The 19,978-nt window shown below is 41.4% G+C and overlaps 1 protein-coding gene across 3 annotated transcripts in view; it reads right to left on the bottom strand.

Annotated features, from left to right (window-relative positions):
* Positions 1–19,978, bottom strand: part of INPP4A (inositol polyphosphate-4-phosphatase type I A) — an 81,928-nt gene that overhangs the window by 51,318 nt on the left and 10,632 nt on the right. For all 3 annotated transcript variants that reach the window (XM_059823578.1, XM_059823581.1, XM_059823588.1), the window contains exons 2-3: positions 3,068–3,130; positions 563–781 (exon numbers count right to left, since the gene is read on the bottom strand). In XM_059823578.1, the coding sequence (XP_059679561.1) occupies positions 563–668 (106 nt within the window). In that variant the 5' untranslated portion in view covers positions 669–781; positions 3,068–3,130. The remainder of the gene's footprint in view (positions 1–562; positions 782–3,067; positions 3,131–19,978) is intronic.

Raw genomic sequence — 19,978 nt, 5'->3', positions numbered from 1 at the left:
CAGTAGAAAAAAACAGGATTAAAGCAACTTAGTGTCTGAGCCACTATTAACTCCGAAGTAATAAATCAGGTATGTCTCATCTGTGATCAGGAAATAGGGAGAAGTTTGAAAGCACCTGTCTCTCTGACTAATCAAAGCAAGCCTCTGGGGGTTACAATCCTAATTTACTCACCATAAAAGAGGAGGGAGATAATTCTCAGCTCCCTAAACTCTCTAGAAAATTTTATACAATGTCAAACAAGGAGGTTGCCAAGACTCTTCCTAGACCTTGACATTGTTTTGTTGTTTTCTCCCACTGTTGCTTATTTTTGACTGATAAACATAACTGCACAAAATCTAGTTTAATTTCTTTTTTTCCCTCCCTCTCCAATTTTAATGTTTTGTTTATTTTAAAAATGGTAAGTTTAAGATTTTTTAATTTTTTAGTATAATTCCTTTATCTCATTCCCTCCAGATAACCAGACACATCTAAATCTTCTAGCAATTAAAAGAAAAAACAATGTTAGCACAAGGCAAATTCTGAAAGAAGCAACAGAGCAATAGCTGACATGAAGGTACATACCTGCTAGTGAAAGGCCTAGCATGTCAGAGGTGACATCAATGGTGGAGGCCCGTTGCACAGTGCGGGATTTTGCACCATGGCGGGGACTGTGTTCTCTTGCTGTCATTTTGTCATGAAGAACCCTTCTTTTCTTGCTGCTTGGCTTTACTGATGTTTGTTTTACAGAGTAGCAGAGTGCAGCCGGTTGTCTCCAATTGCTATTCCTCTAACATTACCACACTAAGAAATAAAGGAAAAACATACACCAAAATTTTAGGCCACTATCAGCTACTGTTCTTTGTAACAGCAGCAAACCTACTGCCATAAAATTGCCTCAGGTCATTCAAATAAAACGCTCAAGGCAGATCCAATGCACAGTAACTCAATTTGCATGACCTGTACATCTGTAGCATTTTACTGCAAATTGTTGAAGACTGTACCACATGTAAGAAAGGCTCTTCTGGCAGAGAATGGGGGTTGAGAAAGACTTGTTAACAGACCAGCTGCTCTTCTCCTTTGTCTAAGTTATTAAACCATCCTTAATGAAGTTTCCTGGTTTTCATAATCCCTGGGGAGCACAAGTAAATTCGTCAGATGGGGCCTCTGTCTGCAGAGGTAGGACAAGGGATAAGGACAAAGGGACAATGGGTCGCAGAATGCAGAACAAAAGGGCAAGAAATGTTGTTAGTGTCAGCACACTGCTTCGTTCCAGCCTCTACTGCCATGAGAAAGGGATATTGAAAACTATAAATAAAACCTACTAGGCCAGAGAAAGGCTAAAATTGTGGAATGGTGACGGAAAGAAAAAGCAAAAGGGGGATGCCTGCTGATGTGGCACATGGCAGTGTCTGTGCTTTTCCTTCACCCTACACTTTATTGGTTTACAGACATCCATGACAGTTGTTCTTCCCTTCATGATGCCTATAAAGTGAAACGTTATGCTCAGAAAGAAGCACACAGCCTATAGAAAATCTGGTTACATTGTTAAATATGGTGCTTTTGGTTTGGCTGATAAATTTTAATGTTCCTTCTGTCAGCCACATTAGCACTGCAGTTATGGAACTTTTGTATTCCTTTCATACTATTATGAAAGGAATTATTATTATAATTACTATTATAACCCCCACTAGCAAGTGAGATTAGGAGCAAAATCTGATAAACCTGGAAGGTAGCAATACAGTGACTACTTCCTCTTAGATTGAGGGACCTAACAATGGGCAAGATGCATTTTAATTAAACAAAACACCCAGCTTTTACTTGTGTTTTAAATAGGCATTTTAGAACTGTCTGAAGGCCTTCAAAGGAACATTCAACCTGCCTAACTTAAGTCTCTAAATTTAACTAGTCAGCATCTCCCTCTGGAGGATTTCAAAAGAATCTCCCTCTCTCCACAGGGAACTCAAGCATCTTCTTAACTAGCACTGGTTCACTGGACATCTAACATTCAGGTGCAAGTTAAGCATCTAAGACAACTGAATTGAACACAACTCTGGCCATCTAGTTCATCTATGAACTTAGGAATGAGATTTTAAATGGGGAGCTTATTCTAGGGAGGAAGGAATTTGGGTCATGTCCACCAGATGGACCAGTCTGTTGCTACTCAGAACTAACAATTTGCCTCAGTGATTCAAATCAGTTTTATACAACATGTCGTAAGTAAATTCCAAATAGGAAAAAAGTGAATTCTTGAGTGGAAGAAGCAGAAACTGAGAGCTCTGAACGTCCCATCCCCAAAAGCTTTGAAATCCCGTGGCAGCATACAAACACTCTGCTTATAGATATAATTTATGACAGCCAAAAATTAAAGCAGGCAGTTTTCCAATTCATACGGAATCACAGAATAGTTGAGGTTGGAAGGGATATCTGGAGTTCATCTAATCCAACCCCCCTGCTCAAAAGCAGGGTCACCTAGAGCACGTTGCTTAGGACTGTGTCCAGCTGGTTTTGTACAAGTGGTTAAGTGGCTAGTGAATCACCAGTCTTTCTCAGTACTGAATGTCCTAAGATTTGGGCAAATAAAACTTCCATCAAAATTCTTTGCCAGTTTCCAAGTTTTTCCATCCTACTAACTTTTTTCCCTTCTTTCAGCAATAGGTTTTCCTTGGTTTGTTCTTTATGTAATGTGACATTTAATGGTTTGTAAGTCCATTAAACCTAATTGCCTAATGAAACAGAACACCTACAGAATGTGCTCGCAGAGATTTAGGCAGGATGCCATAGCCCCTTCCCCCAAATCCTACAAACACCTTATTAGAGAATGACTAACATAGGTACAGTTAGGTTAAAGAGTCCAATTGTATTTCAACTACAATCTCTGTAGTTGCTGACATCCTTAAAAAGGGTCAGTCCTTGAGAAGTTAAAACAGGGTCAGGTATTTTCTTTGTTTTAAAACTATCTTTATTTAAATATTACTGAGCATAATAATTTTCCAAGGCGCTCTCAGTTCTCAACTATTCATTTAAATTGCAACATCAATTTCTCACATAATGATACATTTTTAATTTACTTACACTGATCATACTTACAGAGGGCTATTTTCCTCATGTGTGGAAGGATTTTGCATATCACAACATCAGTTAACTCCACATCTAAAAAATTAACAAAAAAATCAGCATAAATAATCAATCCTTTTATACAGCATAAATCACAAACAAAGAGCAGGTACTATTCCCAGATTAACTGTAAATTTAACTTCTGATTACTAGCTCTCACATTAAAGTTTACTGAAAATAGAAAAAGAGTATGATCGTCTGCCAGACCTTACCCAGCACTAGTCATAGCAATAGCCAGTCAGAGCAGGAGCACAATGAAATAAGTTTATGCTGAAAAGGACTGACTTCAGGTCAGCATTTGGTGAGTGGGTAGCATGGCTGTAAGAAACACATGTTAATATGTTTACTGAAAGGCTTGGTGCTATTAAGAAAAAGGAATGTATAAGATATGTTGAGTATGAGACAGCATTTGTTACTACACTTGCTTTTCTATAGTTAAACTTTCAAAATTTTGCTGTTTGGAAGAGTTATCATCACCACTGTCAGAGGAAAAGATCCTGTGTCAAAACACAGAAGTTCAAAAGATCAGGATGTAGGGCTCTTTCTCCATTGGGTGAAATTACTATGTGAGGTCGGCTTCTATGAACAGCTAGCAATAAGCATATGGGAAAAGTGAATTATTTTTAAATCTGCTGCCAGTTAACTGAAGGTTTATATTTGCTAGTGGTACCATCTCATTCAAGTACATTTGCATTAATAGGATATGCCTTTTAAGACCTCCCAAGTATGCCATACTACAATAAAAGAGATGGGGAAGTCCAGTCTGAGCTTTTTGATTTAATTGCCTGCTCCACCAATTACCCAAGACTGCTTAAGAACATAGGTATGAGCTCTTATCACTTATGGAAAGGGTTTTATCTCACCTAAACTGCATAGGAGGCAGGTATCTGATCTCAACTCACTGCCTAGGTTCTCTATATGATCATCGGTGAGACATAGGCACTTCCAGAGAATGAGTCACCATTTTCCAAGGTAGGTGGCATGAATCACCCCATGAAGATACCTCTCTCTCTCTCTAATTATAGAAAGAATTTAGATGACTAGCTTAGGCCTAATGCTGCAGCTGGGAAAACTGGATCCTTCCCACAGTTGTGCTAGCTCAGGCAGGGATGACTTGCCTCTATTCACTGCATAGCCTGACAGACCCAGACAACAGGTGCTGTGACCACTCTCTTGAATCACAACCTTTTCAATCATTACAACTTTACAATCATGTTTTGATAGAAATCAATGGAGGTAGGATTCCTACCAAATTAAAGGTAGTATTAACACACCAGATAGATTCCTTAGATGGTACCAAAGACTGGTACCACTCCTGCAGCCAGCAATCCCAGAGGCTGATGTAATTCATGTCCAGGCAAATCCCATCTCGAAGATGGCATGATGCACTTACACATAGCCTTTGGCTTTGCCCTTACTAATACTGCAGACAATGGATGCTGGCAATATGTGCAGCTTTGCACTTCATGAAGTTTTGCTGCAAGCCCAGTTTTCAACTGTGGCTTCAAAAGCAGTATGAAAAGCTGTTGTTGATCCCCAATACCAGTAATGGTCATTCCCATTGTGCAGAAAAGGCTTCTGAACAAGCCTCCCTTTTGTTATGTGAATATTTATTTGGTGCTCTATTAGCATAAAAGCACATGACTCAAAGAAAATATTTTCATCAGATGCCACTTCTGGCCTGCTACCTTCAGTCCCGGCAGTTGTCCATGGGAAGCAAATGCCACTCTGCTCAGCTGCATGGCCTCACATCTTTGCGGGCTTGAAACTTTCAGACATTTGGTCTCACTCTGACTGCTTGCAAGATCTCAAGCAAAAACGATGATCATCTCAGCCTCAAAATAATCCCTTGATGACTGGCTTGTACAACTACAAGCTAATATTCTCCTCATCTCCACAATTGTTTTGGCAAAGTGCTTTGGTCTGTTCCCTTCTTGAAAAAAAAAACCTCCTACCAAACTACACCTTGTAACAAACGTGTCAGCTGAGATCAAACCTTTTTTCACCCTAACGCCTACTATTTTGACACTCATTACACAATTGTAAGAAAGAGGATTTTTCCAATTCACACATCAAGAAGCAGGAGAAAGAGGCTACTCCAATTATAGTCCAAATTAAAATCTACTTTGAGACTGTAATTTCCTACAACTAAAGGTAAAGAGGTAAAAGAAGCATGCCAAAGCAGAAAATGCAACAGCAGTGGAACGCTAAATGTTAGATACATCACAGAATCACAGAATCACTAAGGTTGGAAAAGACCTGTAAGATCATCAAGTCCAACCATCAACTCAACACCACCATGCCCACTAAACCATGTCCCACAATGCCACGTCCACACGTTCCTTGAACACCTCCAGTGATGGTGACTCCACCACCTCCCTGGGCAGCCTGTGAGTAATAGAGAGTAATAGAGAAAGGCAGAGTATAACAGCTTCTCTAATGCATTAAAAAAAATGTCTGGGAATGCAATCCTGCTAAAAGTTTACCATCATCTCCAAGGGGGAGTGAAAAAGTAGTTGTGGGGTACTTACGGAACTGCAATTAGTTTTACCACTCTCTGGACTGTGAGGTCCACTCTCTGGACCTTATAAATTAGGGTTCCGGTTCCTGAACAATCCATTTTGAAATATCAAAAGGGCTCCTCCAGCCAACTGGATACTTCAGATAACTTCTTTTTAAAAAGTTTCTTGTACTCAGATTGAAAATGTTTTAGCAATACACTGAGTGATCAAAAAAGTGGAAATTAATTCTGCCTGAAACAGTAAATATTTTGGATCTGGAACATGGCCAAGTTTCCAGCTAACATCTTATTAACTGTATCACTGTGGACAAAATAATGGAAAAGATGAAATACCAGACTCTGCTAAGGTATGATTATGTTGCCTTCCATAACCTTCTCTAGTATACCTACTAGACAGATTTTTTTTTCTTTTTTTCTTATTTTTTTAACTACAACCATAGAAAACCTTGGTAGTAAAACAAGATTTGCCATGCTGGCTCGAGACCAATCTTCCAGCAATTCCAGCATCCCATCTCCAACAGCTGTTTCGAAGACAATGCAAGGAACTTTACTGACCCTGCTTCAGGGTCTGAGGTGAAGGTCTGGACCAACCCTATCACTCATAGCTGCAGAGGCAGACCAAGAGCAGAACACCAGCTCAAGGACAGCAGCTCCCAGCAAAAGCCTACTAAGACCAACGCTGATTAAGAGCTATTTTTTTACAGTCTCATGAGCGCTTCACTCTTCTGTCTCATTTAATTAATGTCCTGAATCTCACATAGATCACAACAGGAAAACTCAGAGTCATGAGCTGACACCTTGAGTCAGATCCTTCCTTCCAGCCAAACTCATGGGGGCAGCAACACAGACTACGTCTACTGCAGATCCATGGCTGACAACAGAGTTTCACTCCCCTTTAGTTACCCCATGATCTAGGACATCCCGCTTACCATGCCCCCTGGGAAGGCAAAAGAAAGTAAGTGGTGCCAGCATCCATTATGGACCTTTGTCTCTGGCGGCAATGACTTCCCCACCAAGAACATGCTCGGCAGCTGCTAGTCCATCAGCTCCACAAAGAGGCTGTATATCCCCCTCTCAGTCTGCCCTTTAAGTTTAGGTTCCCCTCTCAAGCTGGTTCAACATCCCCCTCCTCACTGACCAGAATCTTGATTACCAAGGACAAAAAAATAAGTTTGCCCTGAAGAGCCTTCTTGTAACTCTCTGAAGCCCTCCTCAGGATTCTGAGCAAGTGGGGGACCTCAGCAAGAACAGGGAAAAGTCTTCCACAAGAAAATTAAATAAACTACCACAAGATACAATTAATGTATTTGTGCAGCATGGAAATCCCCAAATGCAACCTTTCGGTGATATGTAGATAAAAGGCCATTTCAGCAGTGGAAAGTAGCTTGCTTTCTCTTTGCTTTCCTGTCCACCCTCTCCTACTTACTTATAGACAAATCTGTAAGTCACAAACTTTCTTCTTAATCCTTTTCCCTATGAACTTCAGCAAACTCAATTAATCTAAAAACCTAATTTTACCTCTTTAATATATTTGAGTACTTTTAATAGGAAACTGCAATTTAGGCCACTTAGTTCTGTGTGCAAATTAAGACTACTTGTCTATATTCACAACTGAAATACAATTAGCATTCTTCTTAACTTAATGAGATTTTTTTAATTTCACTTGTCATCCAACACTTCTATTTCTTCAGTACTCCTTCTGTGAGCACAAAAATATGCACACCCACAGGTGGAAGCAAGCATTTGTAACACACACCTTTGCTAACTAAAAAAGAAAAAACACAGCTCTGTTTCACTTTACAGAACAGCTTTTATCAAATGGAGCACAGCATAATGACATGGAAAATGACGTCTTGCTACAGAGCGGTTTGAAGTCCAACCATCTCAGCCTCCTCCACTGTTTTACCAACAGAAATTGAAACAGCTTACAAATGGTCTTTAAATTAATCTTTGCCCTCTTTAGAAGAAATGTGCTGGGTACATTGTGGTGAAGTTTCCTGTGCATGGGATGGCTTTGCTCCTCATGACCTGGGGTTCTCATGCTACCTATTCAGACATGGAGAAGAGGGGACGTATTTTCTGTTGAGGAGTTTGGATTGGAAACACATTTCTGAATTAGATGGTCCTTTGGACACCCTTCCTGAAGCCTACCTTTTCTAAAGCCTTCTTTCATCATAACCATGATGCTCACAATGCAGAAACAGCATTGCTCTAACTGGAAAAAACAAAGAGTTTAACCCTCTCTCTGAGCTCCTCCTGCTGCAGGAAAGGGTGGGGTGGCGGAACAAAGGCAGAAAACCCAAAAAATCACCCAACAGTTTATGACCCGAAATTGAGATTAACTAGACACACCTTAACATTTGCTAAAGATTTCATATTGCTGTTGATTACAGACGGATGGCAGTAAAATATTCTCCAACATACAGGCAGTGAGAGAGGTGGGCCACAGAAGACACAGAGTGATAAAAGCACTGAAACTAGATCTGTAATCAGAAGTTTTGGTCAAGCTTGGATTACGACAAAAAGTCTAGGGAACTATCTGATCTATTTGCCTGTAATACTCATCCACTTCACAGACTAAGGTAGCACTAGTTAAAACCAGTGTATTCTGGTCAAAACAACAACAACCAGTTAGCACTGTCCTCTATGTGTTTGATGGGATCTCTCATTCTGCTCTGAAACCACTGGATTACGATGAGCTTCACCTGTACAACAGGACTGCACTCCAGGGTCACAGACTAACCATTCATTTACTTTCCTTACACTACATTTTCCCACATGGAAGGAAAACTCCATTAGGGCACAGGCGCACCGGAAAAATCTCCCAGGCACTCTTTATTTTTACGTGGCACTGATCTGACTTGCTGCGATTCCTGTGCTTACTGTTTAAAACGTTTACATAAATTAAAAAACATTGCATCATCAGAGGACAAACCAGAAGCACATGAATTCTTGCTCTAACTTACGTGTTTTCAGTAAGACATTACTAATTGACTCAGGAAATGAAACACTGTCAAGTATATAGGAAATTTACAATAAATGTTAGTGTGGGAGTAATGTTCCACAAAGGTTATTACCAGGATTTAGGCGACATAGGAGAACTGGAATCTTATGCTACTAATACAAATCCGCTCATGCATATTTCTCTATCAACATTTGTTCTGTACTTGTGAACTGTGGTTTGCGCATGTATTTCTGATCCACGTATCTTTTTTTTCTTACACAGTGCATGCCAAGACTATGCCTAATGGCCACGATACTGGATGTGTTTTCAAATGAAATAATTCCTTTTTGGTTCCAGATATCTGATTCCTTTGTGCTGCTTTCATTTCTTCTTCCTGGAAAATAAAATTATTTGTTTGTTTACCCTGATCTTTCTAAATCAATGGAACAGAGGGTTGTTGTGGGCCAAGATGCTGGCTGCAAGGCTCTTTCCTGGATCCCTTTCTGGAGTCATGTAAACAAGTGGTGGGATGCTGGCAGTTTGGAAGCGTAAGCATCCAACTCCACAAAGGCCAACAACAGTCTACACTTCCCACCACTGCTCCCATTTCAACGCCTCAATGGGATAGCTGTCCCAGTGAAAGGAATCCTTTTTCATGCCAATCCTGCCCTGTGGGTTAACAGTAAGATCACCTTGTAAGATACAAGGGGGGGGGGGGGTGGGGGGGGGTGGGCAGAGGGTGCGTGTGTGTGCTGCTTCAATGTCTTGCCAATGTCTTGCCAGTTTCTGAAAATACTGTCCTTGAAAATCTATTTAGACAGCATGCAGACCCCACTTTGCTAGCCCTGTCGAAGACTTCAAACTCATTCAGAAAACCCTGCCCAGATTCCTAGGATCTCGGCCAAGGATTCCAACATTTGATTGGCTTTCTTGCCCAAGTTGTGAGGAGAAACTACGGAGTTTCACACCAGGTTCGCCACCAACCAGATAAAGGCAGATGTGAGCTGAGATGATAGCCAAAAGGGAGTAGGGATGGTAGGTTTGAGGAAGGATGGACTGCTGAGCTGCTTCTCAGGAAGTGGTAGGACTCGGGACTAAATGGAGCAAAAGATACTGCTCATCACCTGTCAGCCATTAGCTACACCTCAAGACAGACACTGAAAGAGCAAAGAAACCTATTTCTGACTGGGTCTTGAGCAAGATGCAGCCTTTATATACTCAAGAATGTTTATACATTCAAAAATTATTCAGGAGCACAAGCACTGGAAAGAAGCAAGAGGAGACTCAGGGGTGACTAAAGGGACCATGTTACCCTGTGTTTGCATTGCCTACTCTGGGTCGGTGGACGCAGATGTGCTATCCCAGTTCCTCCCTGCGCCCCATACCTCCCTCCCACACGCACACACACATCCTCCTTGCCCTTCACAACATAGTTACAGCAGTTTTATTCTGATCAAGGCCAACGAGAAGGGGAAGTGGGAAATGAAGTGGCAGGGTCTGAGACACACTAATTTGTCCAAGCTTTTCTGCTACAGGCAAGGTACTGCTGCAGACACCTATCTTTCAGAAAAGGAAGCCACAATTTAATTTCCCAACAAAGCCAGAAAACATTAAAAAGTAATTTTTCAGAGGTCTCACAATGTCACCCATCTGCCCATTGCAGGTCACAAGGAAGGACACTACTGACGCTCTTCAGAAAAACAGGTTAAGACGGTAACTTCAAAGAAACCAACATTTCTACGCTTCAGCATCAACGATAGTTTCATTTTAGTGATATTTTTAGATATATTTCATTGCTGAACTTAAAAGGCCTAAATCGGTAACGCAAAACTGGAATAAATAAAGTATGCGACCTACAAAAAAAATAGACCATAAGTGGCTTGCGTGTCTTTGAAGTGACCTCGTAAGAGGAAATCAGACCAAGTATCACTGAACTATTTCTAAAAATTTGATTACAAATCATTCTCCAATGTAAGATCAGCAGCTTTCTATTAGAATATCATATTTCAACAATTGTCCCCTACTTGTGAAAATTTCCATGAGGTTTCCCAGCTTTGACTATCAGTCTTACTGAAACACTATATTCTCTGTTGAGGTGTGATGAACAAAGAAGCTATTATAGAAAATAATTGTCTTGTGGATATTATGATTCTAGCTCTAAGACAGAAAAGACAAAGATAAAGTTTGGAAAGAGTAGCTAAAGGTATTTCTACAACTCTGACCGGTTTAATGTGTAAAATGACCAAATATGTGAACACCCGGGGACAAATAAAAATGTTGCAGGTACTTAGTGAGAAGGTTCATGTCTCCTCACTCCAACATACTACAGATTAAAGTGGTCTGTTCAGACAGAGAAGGTAGCAAGTACTTGTGTAGCTGCAGTATGCACTGTGCAACACTTTATTCTGCTCTAACATTCTTTTCTTTCACTCTCATCTACTAATAGACCAAATGTAATAAACATTTCAGTCCAAAATTCAGAGAAAAATAGAGGTATGGACATGGATTTCTGGAGTACAAGGCTTTTAAAAACAACTTTCAAATAATTGCAACCACAATCTACTGGTTTGTTTTCAGCTACTAGTATTAATCAATCTTTAGAACTGACGTAGTTTAGTAAGCTTCAAAAGTTTATTTAAAAAAATAACAACTGCAGCGGGGATGGTAGCAACGACTACAAAAAGATACAAATGCTATGCAGGGACAAAGGGCAAGTGTTAGTGCTGAGTTCCTTGCAGCACTCAGTGCTCAAAAAGATGAGCTTAAATGTCAGAGTTTTGTCAATTCTCCAAGCACTGACATGCCTTATAAAACTGGTGTGTTACTACAGGCCAAGTTTATCTGAATCCCCCTGTTTCTAAAAGCAAATTTTGCATGGATACAGAAAAGCCTGAATATGTGAAGGATGCATCCCAAATTACTTTCCTTTCTTAAAGTTCGTGACTAACTCACTCTCACAACTGACACATTTGACTCTCAATTTTTGCATGCTGAAGGCAAGCAACAGTGATGCCGGCTTCTCCTGCTAACTCCTGGTGCCTCCCACCACACCTTCACAGAAATTCATAAGCATGCTGCCTACCTCAGTAGTCAAACTTCCAAGGCAAGGCAGCAGAGGTGACATTTCTGCCCACAGCTACCTGTCTTGCTCTTCTGGCCCAGATGAGAACAGGTATGTGTATTTCAGCCACACAAGTTTATAGTCCACCATCTCATCAAAGCCACTTTCAGCAACAGGTTAAACTAAGATACTGAACCTCATCTCACTGTGGGCACATGTTCCTACATCCACTGTCTCTGCTAGAGAGGCAGTACTTTCTGGCAAAAGGGTGGGACCAACAGCTGCACATGAAGACTGGGTCAGAGCAAAAGCTTAATCAAGCCTGGAGTCCTCTCCGAGAGGGGCAGCACTAGAGACTGGGAAAAACAGTATAATAAGCAGTACTGGTATTTTGTGAGGCATCTCCAGGTTTGCACTCCCAGATTCAGTGGACAAGCACCCTAGGAACTTTCTGAGCTGGGCATCACTCCCAGACCTCCGTATTTAACGGTTGGTGGTAACACGACAGCTAATGTGTTACCAGAGTTCATCGTTGGCCCTTGCAGCACTGTTACCCTGTAGCCCTGTAAGAACATATTGCCATCACTAGTGACTGGCCATAAGCCTTGCAGGGGGGCTTGCAAACCCTGAGGACTTCGGCTTTTCAGGCTTGCTTTGTCTGAACTTTTTTTGACCTGCCTGCAACTTTGTTTTAGCATGCAATTAAACTTGGTTTAGTTGTAACAACCATTTTTCCAACTGCCCAGATGTCTGTGGCTAATTTGTTTTTACTTTTGTTTATCTTTGCATGGTACCATCATCATTTTACAACTCTAACACAATGATGTAGTGTAGAAAAATACAGGCCTGGTATGATAGCAGAAGCCTTGCAAAGGATGCAGAGGAAAAGGGTACAAGCATGGGATAAACAGAGACAGAGTACAGAGTTGACACTTGGAGACGCTGTGGTTATAGACAGCTCACCCATGGTCACTTAAAGAACTGCAGACTTGAGGCTGGACAAAACTGGTTTTAGGGGTAATAAACAGAACAAAAAAGTAGTATCTAACATGTATGCAAGGCACCGCATATAGTAAATTTGGAAGTAACATGGAGCTGCAGACCAATGAAGAAAGAGACAAGTTTAAAAGCTTGCTAGCAAACAGAAAAATGACCCCAAATGGATCCTAGGGTGAAGAAGAAGAAACTAACAACATGAACATCATATCCCTGCTGAAACACCTTCACATCACCACCACCAGAATGAAACCACCTTAGGATCCAGAGGAGCAGGGAAAGGGTGAGCATTACAGCAGGATAAAGAGGTAGACAGTTTGTGTGGTCAATGATTTTAACTGTATTGTTATTTATTGAGACTTTACCCTGTACAGAAGCATTCTTTCTTTTCCTTTAGTTATTAGATCTGAACAAGTAATGATTCCTGGATTAGACTGTAAAGACTTTAACTATAATAACAACTTCTTGCCTTTAGATGTAAGGTGTGTTTCATCTTTGCCCATAAAAAAAAGATATTGAGTGCAACAGCACAGATGTGGAATGTAGTGCCATTATTCACTGTTTACTTGTACCAGCAGATGCTATTGTCATCCTGTATTTTAGGAAAGACATTTCTGAACAGTTGGGAGCACTAATTTTACTGTTTCTAGCTTTTTAAGGTCATGCAGATCTCATCTCTACAGCTTCATTTAGAGAGTTTTTATAAACTAAAGATGCAAGAATTGGAGCTAGACTTAACATTGTCAGGACAGTTTGTGATCAACGTCTATGCTCCAAGCACAATCTATTTGCTTCCACTGAAAACACAAAATGATTGTCTGCCCACTGTGATATCACTGTGAATCACAGACATGAGGGTACTGCATCTTTATCAAATAATTATTTTAAAACAGTAAATGTCATAAAACTATACTTTTTAACTGTTTGAAGTGAAACAAGCTAGAACTATGACAAAATTAACTGGGACATTATTAAACTCTTATATCAATAGCTTTTAATCTTTTCTCATTTGAGAAAAAATTTTCCAGAAGAACCCTTTGGTACAAGCTAATTTAAAGCTACTGATCGTAGGCTTGCTTTCCTCAGTCACTTCCCACCAACTTATTTGCATAGTTTATGGACAATTTAAAACCACCGATTTAAACATTATAAGAACCAAATAGCTCTGATATTGTCAAGACTAATCTTTTTTTCATTTTACACTGTTTCCATCTGCTCAGAACTACACAAATTATTCACCTAACATTCTAAATCTTTCCATGTTTGGTCTCAATTTAGAAGTAACTTTGTATTTGGAGAGTGTGAGCAAAAGCCTTTCTGGGCATTTTCCAGTTCTGAAAAGGGAAAGCCTATTAATAACTTCTTTATCCAATTAAGAAAAAAAAAAAAAGAAAGTAATATTTTTCAACAAAGAAAATAAAAACAAACTGTAACTGAAAACCTACAGGGCAAATAGTTCTTTATAAGGTATACACTTAAAAAAACCCGAACAAGCAATTTGCTAACCCCAATAAAAGTGAGTTAAAGAAAATCAGAGTCTGGCATTACCTATGGGGAATGAAGCCAGGGACCACTGGTTGAAATGACTAGCATTTGACCCAAACCCTGTGGATCTTTTAATACCGAAGCAACAGCAGTGTCAAATCCCTAGGAAAATTCAGGCTACTAAAGGATGATGCAGAAACAGTGGTATTACTGTGCATTCAACAAGCACTTTGTTAACTCTTCCATTTTGAACAGCTCTGGGGCTAAGTATCCGAGGGATGGTTCTGTGGTAACACAGACCCAGATTTTAAAGAGAACTCCACGCGCAATAAGCTACCAAATCACATCCTTATCTTGGCTATGAAATTTTCGAAGTACTAGACAACCTCAGGTATGCAGCCTCAGTTCACAATAAAGACTGTGAAAGCCACAAAAATACTGTTCTCCACACTTCTGCTGTACTACAAGTTTTTTTATGACCTAAGCCCCACAATTAGTTTAGCTAATTTAAATGATTGGTACTGTAAACTCCAATCTTACAAATGGGTGGGTGTTTTCAGAGATCCAGAGGGGGTGAGAAGGTATAGAAGTTTGACTGTACAGTCTGGAAGAAGATGCAAAAGTTAACATATTTATTAACGTTTCCTTTTTTAAAATATGACCACTACACAAATGGACAGCTTTGCTTGCAGTTAAATTGGCATAAAAGCAAATGTCATGAACCTGCAGCTATATCTGCCTTTTACGACTGTAGATAAAATTACATTGTCTGGGAGTGGACAACAGTGGCATCCAAATAACTAGGGTTAAAACACATTCTGTTTTCCTCTCCAGTGACACCTCCCAGGTCACTCCTGCATAAGTGAGAACAGAGTTTGCAAACACTTATCCAAATGGATTTTCCTAATGTGCTCTGTCATATTATAAAAGAACTCTTTAGTCTGCCAAGATTACAAATCAGACTGCAGGAGTCAATAGTGAAAAACATACTATGAATTTCTCCTCATTTCTGGGAAAGCCATGACCATGTGGTAATTGCTGTGTCTCTTTTTCAGGCACCTTTACAACCACAATCTTTTCAGCTCTCCTGTTCAGATTGTCCTTTTTGATCAGTAATATGGAAACTGACCTCAGGACAGAAGATACCTTACTCCTTTTGCGCTGTATGATTTCAGAGCCAAAACATTGTTACAATATGCCAGGACCGTGTCTCTAGTGACGGATGCAGCTGGTCATAGAAGGGATCTTTCCTATTCTGTAAGACTCCTATTTAGCACACTGATTTTGTCTAGTCTAATGAAAGATGTTTTGTAACAGATGCCAAGTACTTATTGGTACTCATTGGTGCTCCTGGGGAAGGGGAAAAAGGACGGGTTTTAAACAAGACCCAGAAGAGCAGCTCCAGATGACTGCAGCTGCGCTGGGAAAGTTACAAGCTGCTTTAAGACTTGAAGAAAAATCATGAGAAATTTTTTGTCCGTGCTTGCCTCTTCCCTTCACTGCATAGCAAGATATCCAAGCTCTCAATTACAGACAATCTGGAGTACTACCAAGTGCATATCTCCATAAAGCTGAATAAATATCAACAAACATATATGGTAAAATACAGTCATTTGAGAACACTCATTCCCAATACTCCGGGCATCTCTTTTGTCCATGGGGATCCATAACCACTGGTCCCCGAGTGACTTTTGCTCCCAGTGGTGCCTTCTTGAAAAATCAGTCCTCAAGAACTTTTTCTTTCAACCTTTCCTCCTTTTGCATCAAATACTATCTGAAAGCATTGCTCTCCCAACTTTCCTTCTAAAAGAAAAAAAAGACTCTGTGGCAGGGTTATTTAACTTTATAACTGTAACTTAACCCATCAAAGCAAATGGGTTAACACATATAACCCATTGTTTGTGTGAGGATAAAATGCTCCAACAGGCACCATACAAAACAAAGCTGATTTGTCATACTTATGAATCCAAAACAGAAAAGGCTTTTCTTCCTGTTATAGTACATGGATTTCAAAGCTGATTCATAGAGAAATACAAGGGAAATAAACCAGAAAATATTAAAGTTTATAATTCAGAAACTAAATGCTTCCTTTTAAGCTATTACTAAGCACTACATATGTCTCAAATGTTTACAAAAGACATTTTTTCAGAATTTCTCTTCAACAGCCATTTAACATATACAGTATATGTATATTAAGTACTCACCCTTGAACTAGCAAAGAACTCATCTGTTTGAGAGTTCATCAGTTGACCTAGAATATTTTGTATTATCTCCTACCTTATTGTTCAAAAGATTTAATATCCCCCTAAACTCTAATTTCTCTTTTTACCTAGTTCTTATTTCTAAAGCCTCTGAACTATAAAACAGTAACAAAAAAAAGCAGTCATAACATTTTGTTTCACTAGCAATGAAAACATCAAAATCACTTATATTGATAAATAACTGCAATTCTATGCCAAACTTAAACCTTTATAGACTGGCATGTGAAAATACTCATAGCTCTTCTGCTAAAATTTTCAAAAAACATCATAAAAAAATTCCAGATCTACATATATATACACACACACACATATAAAAGTGTAAATATATACATAATTAGAAAGCAAGAAATTCCTCTCCCAGTAACAGTGGATAGAAGGAAGATAACATTAAAAATTGGCTTTTGCTGCAGAATATGGTATTGAACCAAACAGAATGGAGTCTGTTTTGACTTGTATAGAGCTGAACAATTGTGACGACGGGGTTGAGTGCTTATGGGTAAGGATGAGGGGGAAGGCTAACAAGGCAGATATCCTGCTGGGGGTCTGTTACAAACCACCCAACCAGGACGAAGAAGCCAACGAAGCATTCTACAAGCAACTGGCAGAAGTCTCACAGTTGCAAGCCCTTGTTCTTGTGGGGGACTTCAACTCACCGGACATCTGCTGGAAGTATAACACAGCTGAGAGGAAACGGTCCCAGAGGTTCCTGGAGTGTGTGGAAGATAACTTCCTGACGCAGCTGGTAAGCGAGCCCTGCTTGACCTGCTATTCACAGAGAGGGTCTGGTGGGAGAAGTAATGGCCAGAGGCTGTCTTGGGCTTAGCGACCATGAAATGATAGAATTCTCAGTTCTTGGCGAGGTAAGGAGGGGGGTCAGCAATACCACTACGATGGACTTCCAGATGGCAGACTTCGGCCTGTTCAGGACACTGATTGAGAGGGTCCCTTGGGAGATGGTCCTGAAGGGCAAAGGGGCCCAGGAAGGCTGCATATTCTTCAAGAAGGAAATCTTGAAGGCGCAGGAGCAGGCAGTGCCCCTGTGCCGTAAGAAGAGCCGGCGGGGAAGACGACCAGCCTGGCTGAATGGGGAGCTTTTGCTGGGACTCAGGAAAAAAAAGAGAGTTTATCACCTTTGGAAGAAGGGGCAGGCAACTGAGTAAGAGTACAAGGACCTCGTTAGGTCATGCAAAGAGGGGAATTAGAAAGGCAAAAGCCCAGCTAGAGCTCAACCTGGCCATGGTCGTAAGGGATAACAAAAAATGTTTTTACAAATACATTAACAAGAAAAAGAGAGCCAAGGAGAATCTCCATCCTTTACTGGATGCAGGAGGGAACATTGTCACCAAGAATGAGGAAAAGGCTGAGGTACTTAATGCCTTCTTTGCCTCAGTCTTTAACAGCCACACCAGGTATCCTCAGGGTATTCAGCTCCCTGGGCTGGATGACAGGGATGGAGAGCAGAACAAACTCCCCGTGATCCAGGAGGAAGCAGTTAACGACCTGCTATGCCACCTGGACACTCATAGTTCTATGGGGCCTGATGGCATCCACCCAAGGGTGCTGAGGGAGCTGGCAGAGGAGCTTGCCAGGCCACTCTCCATCATTTATCAACAGTCCTGGTTAACAGGGGAGGTCCCGGACGACTGGAGACTTGCCAACGTGACGCCCATCTACAAGAAGGGCCGGAAGAAGGATCCAGGGAACTACAGGCCTGTCAGCCTGACCTCAGTGCTGAGGAAGATTATGGAGAGGTTCATCTTGAGGGTGCTCACAGGGCACGTGCAGGACAACCAAGGGATCAGTCCCAGCCAGCACGGGTTCATGAATGGCAGGTCCTGCTTGACCAACCTGATCTCCTTCTATGACCAGGTGACCCGCCCAGTGGATGAGGGAAAGGCTGTGGATGTTGTCGACCTGGACTTTAGTAAAGCCTTCGACACTCTCTCCCACAGTATTCTCCTGGAGAAGCTGGCGACTCGTGGCTTAGACAGGTGCACTCTTCGCTGGGTAAAAAACTGGCTGGACGGCCGAGCCCAGAGAGTTGTGGTGAATGGAGTCAAATCCAGTTGGCAGCCGGTCACAAGCGGAGTCCCCCAGGGCTCAGTCTTGGGGCCGGTCTTGTTTAATGTCTTTATCAATGATCTGGATGAGGGGATCGAGTGCTCCCTCAGGAATTTTGCAGATGACACCAAGTTGGGCGGGAGTGTTGATCTGCTCAAGGGTAGGAAGGCTCTGCAGAGGGATCTGGACAGCCTGGATCGAAGGGCCCAGGCCAATTGTACGAGGTTCAGCATGGGCGAAGTGCCGGGTCCTGCACTTGGGTCACAGCAACCCCATGCAACGCTACAGGCTTGGGGACGAGTGGCTGGAAAGCTGCCCCGCAGAAAAGGACCTGGGGTGTTGATTGACAGCCGGCTGAAGATGAATATGAGCCAGCAGTGTGCCCAGGTGGCCAAGAAGGCCAACAGCATCCTGGCTTGTATCAGAAATAGTGTGGCCAGCAGGAGTGGGGAGGTGATCGTGCCCCTGTGCTCGGCACTGGTGAGGCCGCACCTCGAATCCTGTGTTCAGTTTTGGGCCCCTCACTACAAGAAGGACATTGAGGTGCTGGAGCGTGTCCAGAGAAGGGCAACGAAGCTGGTGAGGGGTCTGGAGCACAAGTCTTATGAGGAGCGGCTGAGGGAGCTGGGGTTGTTCAGTCTGCAGAAGAGGAGGCTGAGGGGAGACCTTATCGCTCTCTACAGTTACCTGAAAGGGGGTTGCAGAGAGGTGGGTGTTGGTCTCTTCTCCCAAGTGACAAGTGGCAGGACAAGAGGAAATGGCCTCAAGTGGCGCCAGGGGAGGTTCAGCCTGGATATTAGGAGAGATTTCTTTACTGAGAGAGTGGTGAAGCATTGGACCAGGCTGCCCAGGGAGGTGGTGGAATCACCATCACTGGAGGTGTTTAAGGAATGTGTGGACATGGTACTGCGGGACATGGTTTTGTGGGCATGGTGGTGCTGGGTTCATGGTTGGTCTTCATGATCTTACAGGTCTTTTCCAACCTTAGTGATTCTGTGATTCTGTGAATCTGTGATTGTTTACCATCTTTTCTGTATTCCCTTTACCAACGGATTATTACCATGATATTCCAATTACTAATTTGACATGCTGTCAACTTGGTTTTTATCAATCTTCTTTCCTAATCCTGTTACTTTATTTCTGTAAGGAAGGTGTTAATTTTTTTACTTTCCTGAAGGCTATTAATCTTCTTCATAGTAGAATCATAGAGTTCCTCTATTAACCTGGGCTCATGCATTAAAAGAAACAGAACACAGGGAGTCCCAGTTAGTTAGGGAATAAAGGTGCTGAAAAATATTTCAGGAATGTTTTCTTTTAGTTTCCGTGGCAGTGCAGCTAGAGAAAAAGTTCCCCCTCTCTCTAGACTGAAGACAAGATCTTTACCTGACACCTTAAAGCACAATGAAGACCTTTAAAAAAGGAAAATCAACAAAAGGTAGCTCACGTTGGCTGCTTTCCCTTCCACCACCCACAAAAATCATAGCTGGTGCCTTAGTTCAAACAGGTTTAGCTTCTAAAGTCAGGCCTTGTTCATCTAGTGTTAACAGTCTTCACT

This window comes from Gavia stellata, chromosome 1 (genome assembly GCF_030936135.1).
Source record: "Gavia stellata isolate bGavSte3 chromosome 1, bGavSte3.hap2, whole genome shotgun sequence".
NCBI classification, from domain to species: domain Eukaryota; kingdom Metazoa; phylum Chordata; class Aves; order Gaviiformes; family Gaviidae; genus Gavia; species Gavia stellata.
Note: the sequence above shows the minus strand (reverse complement) of the source record. Positions and strands in the feature narration are given on the sequence as shown.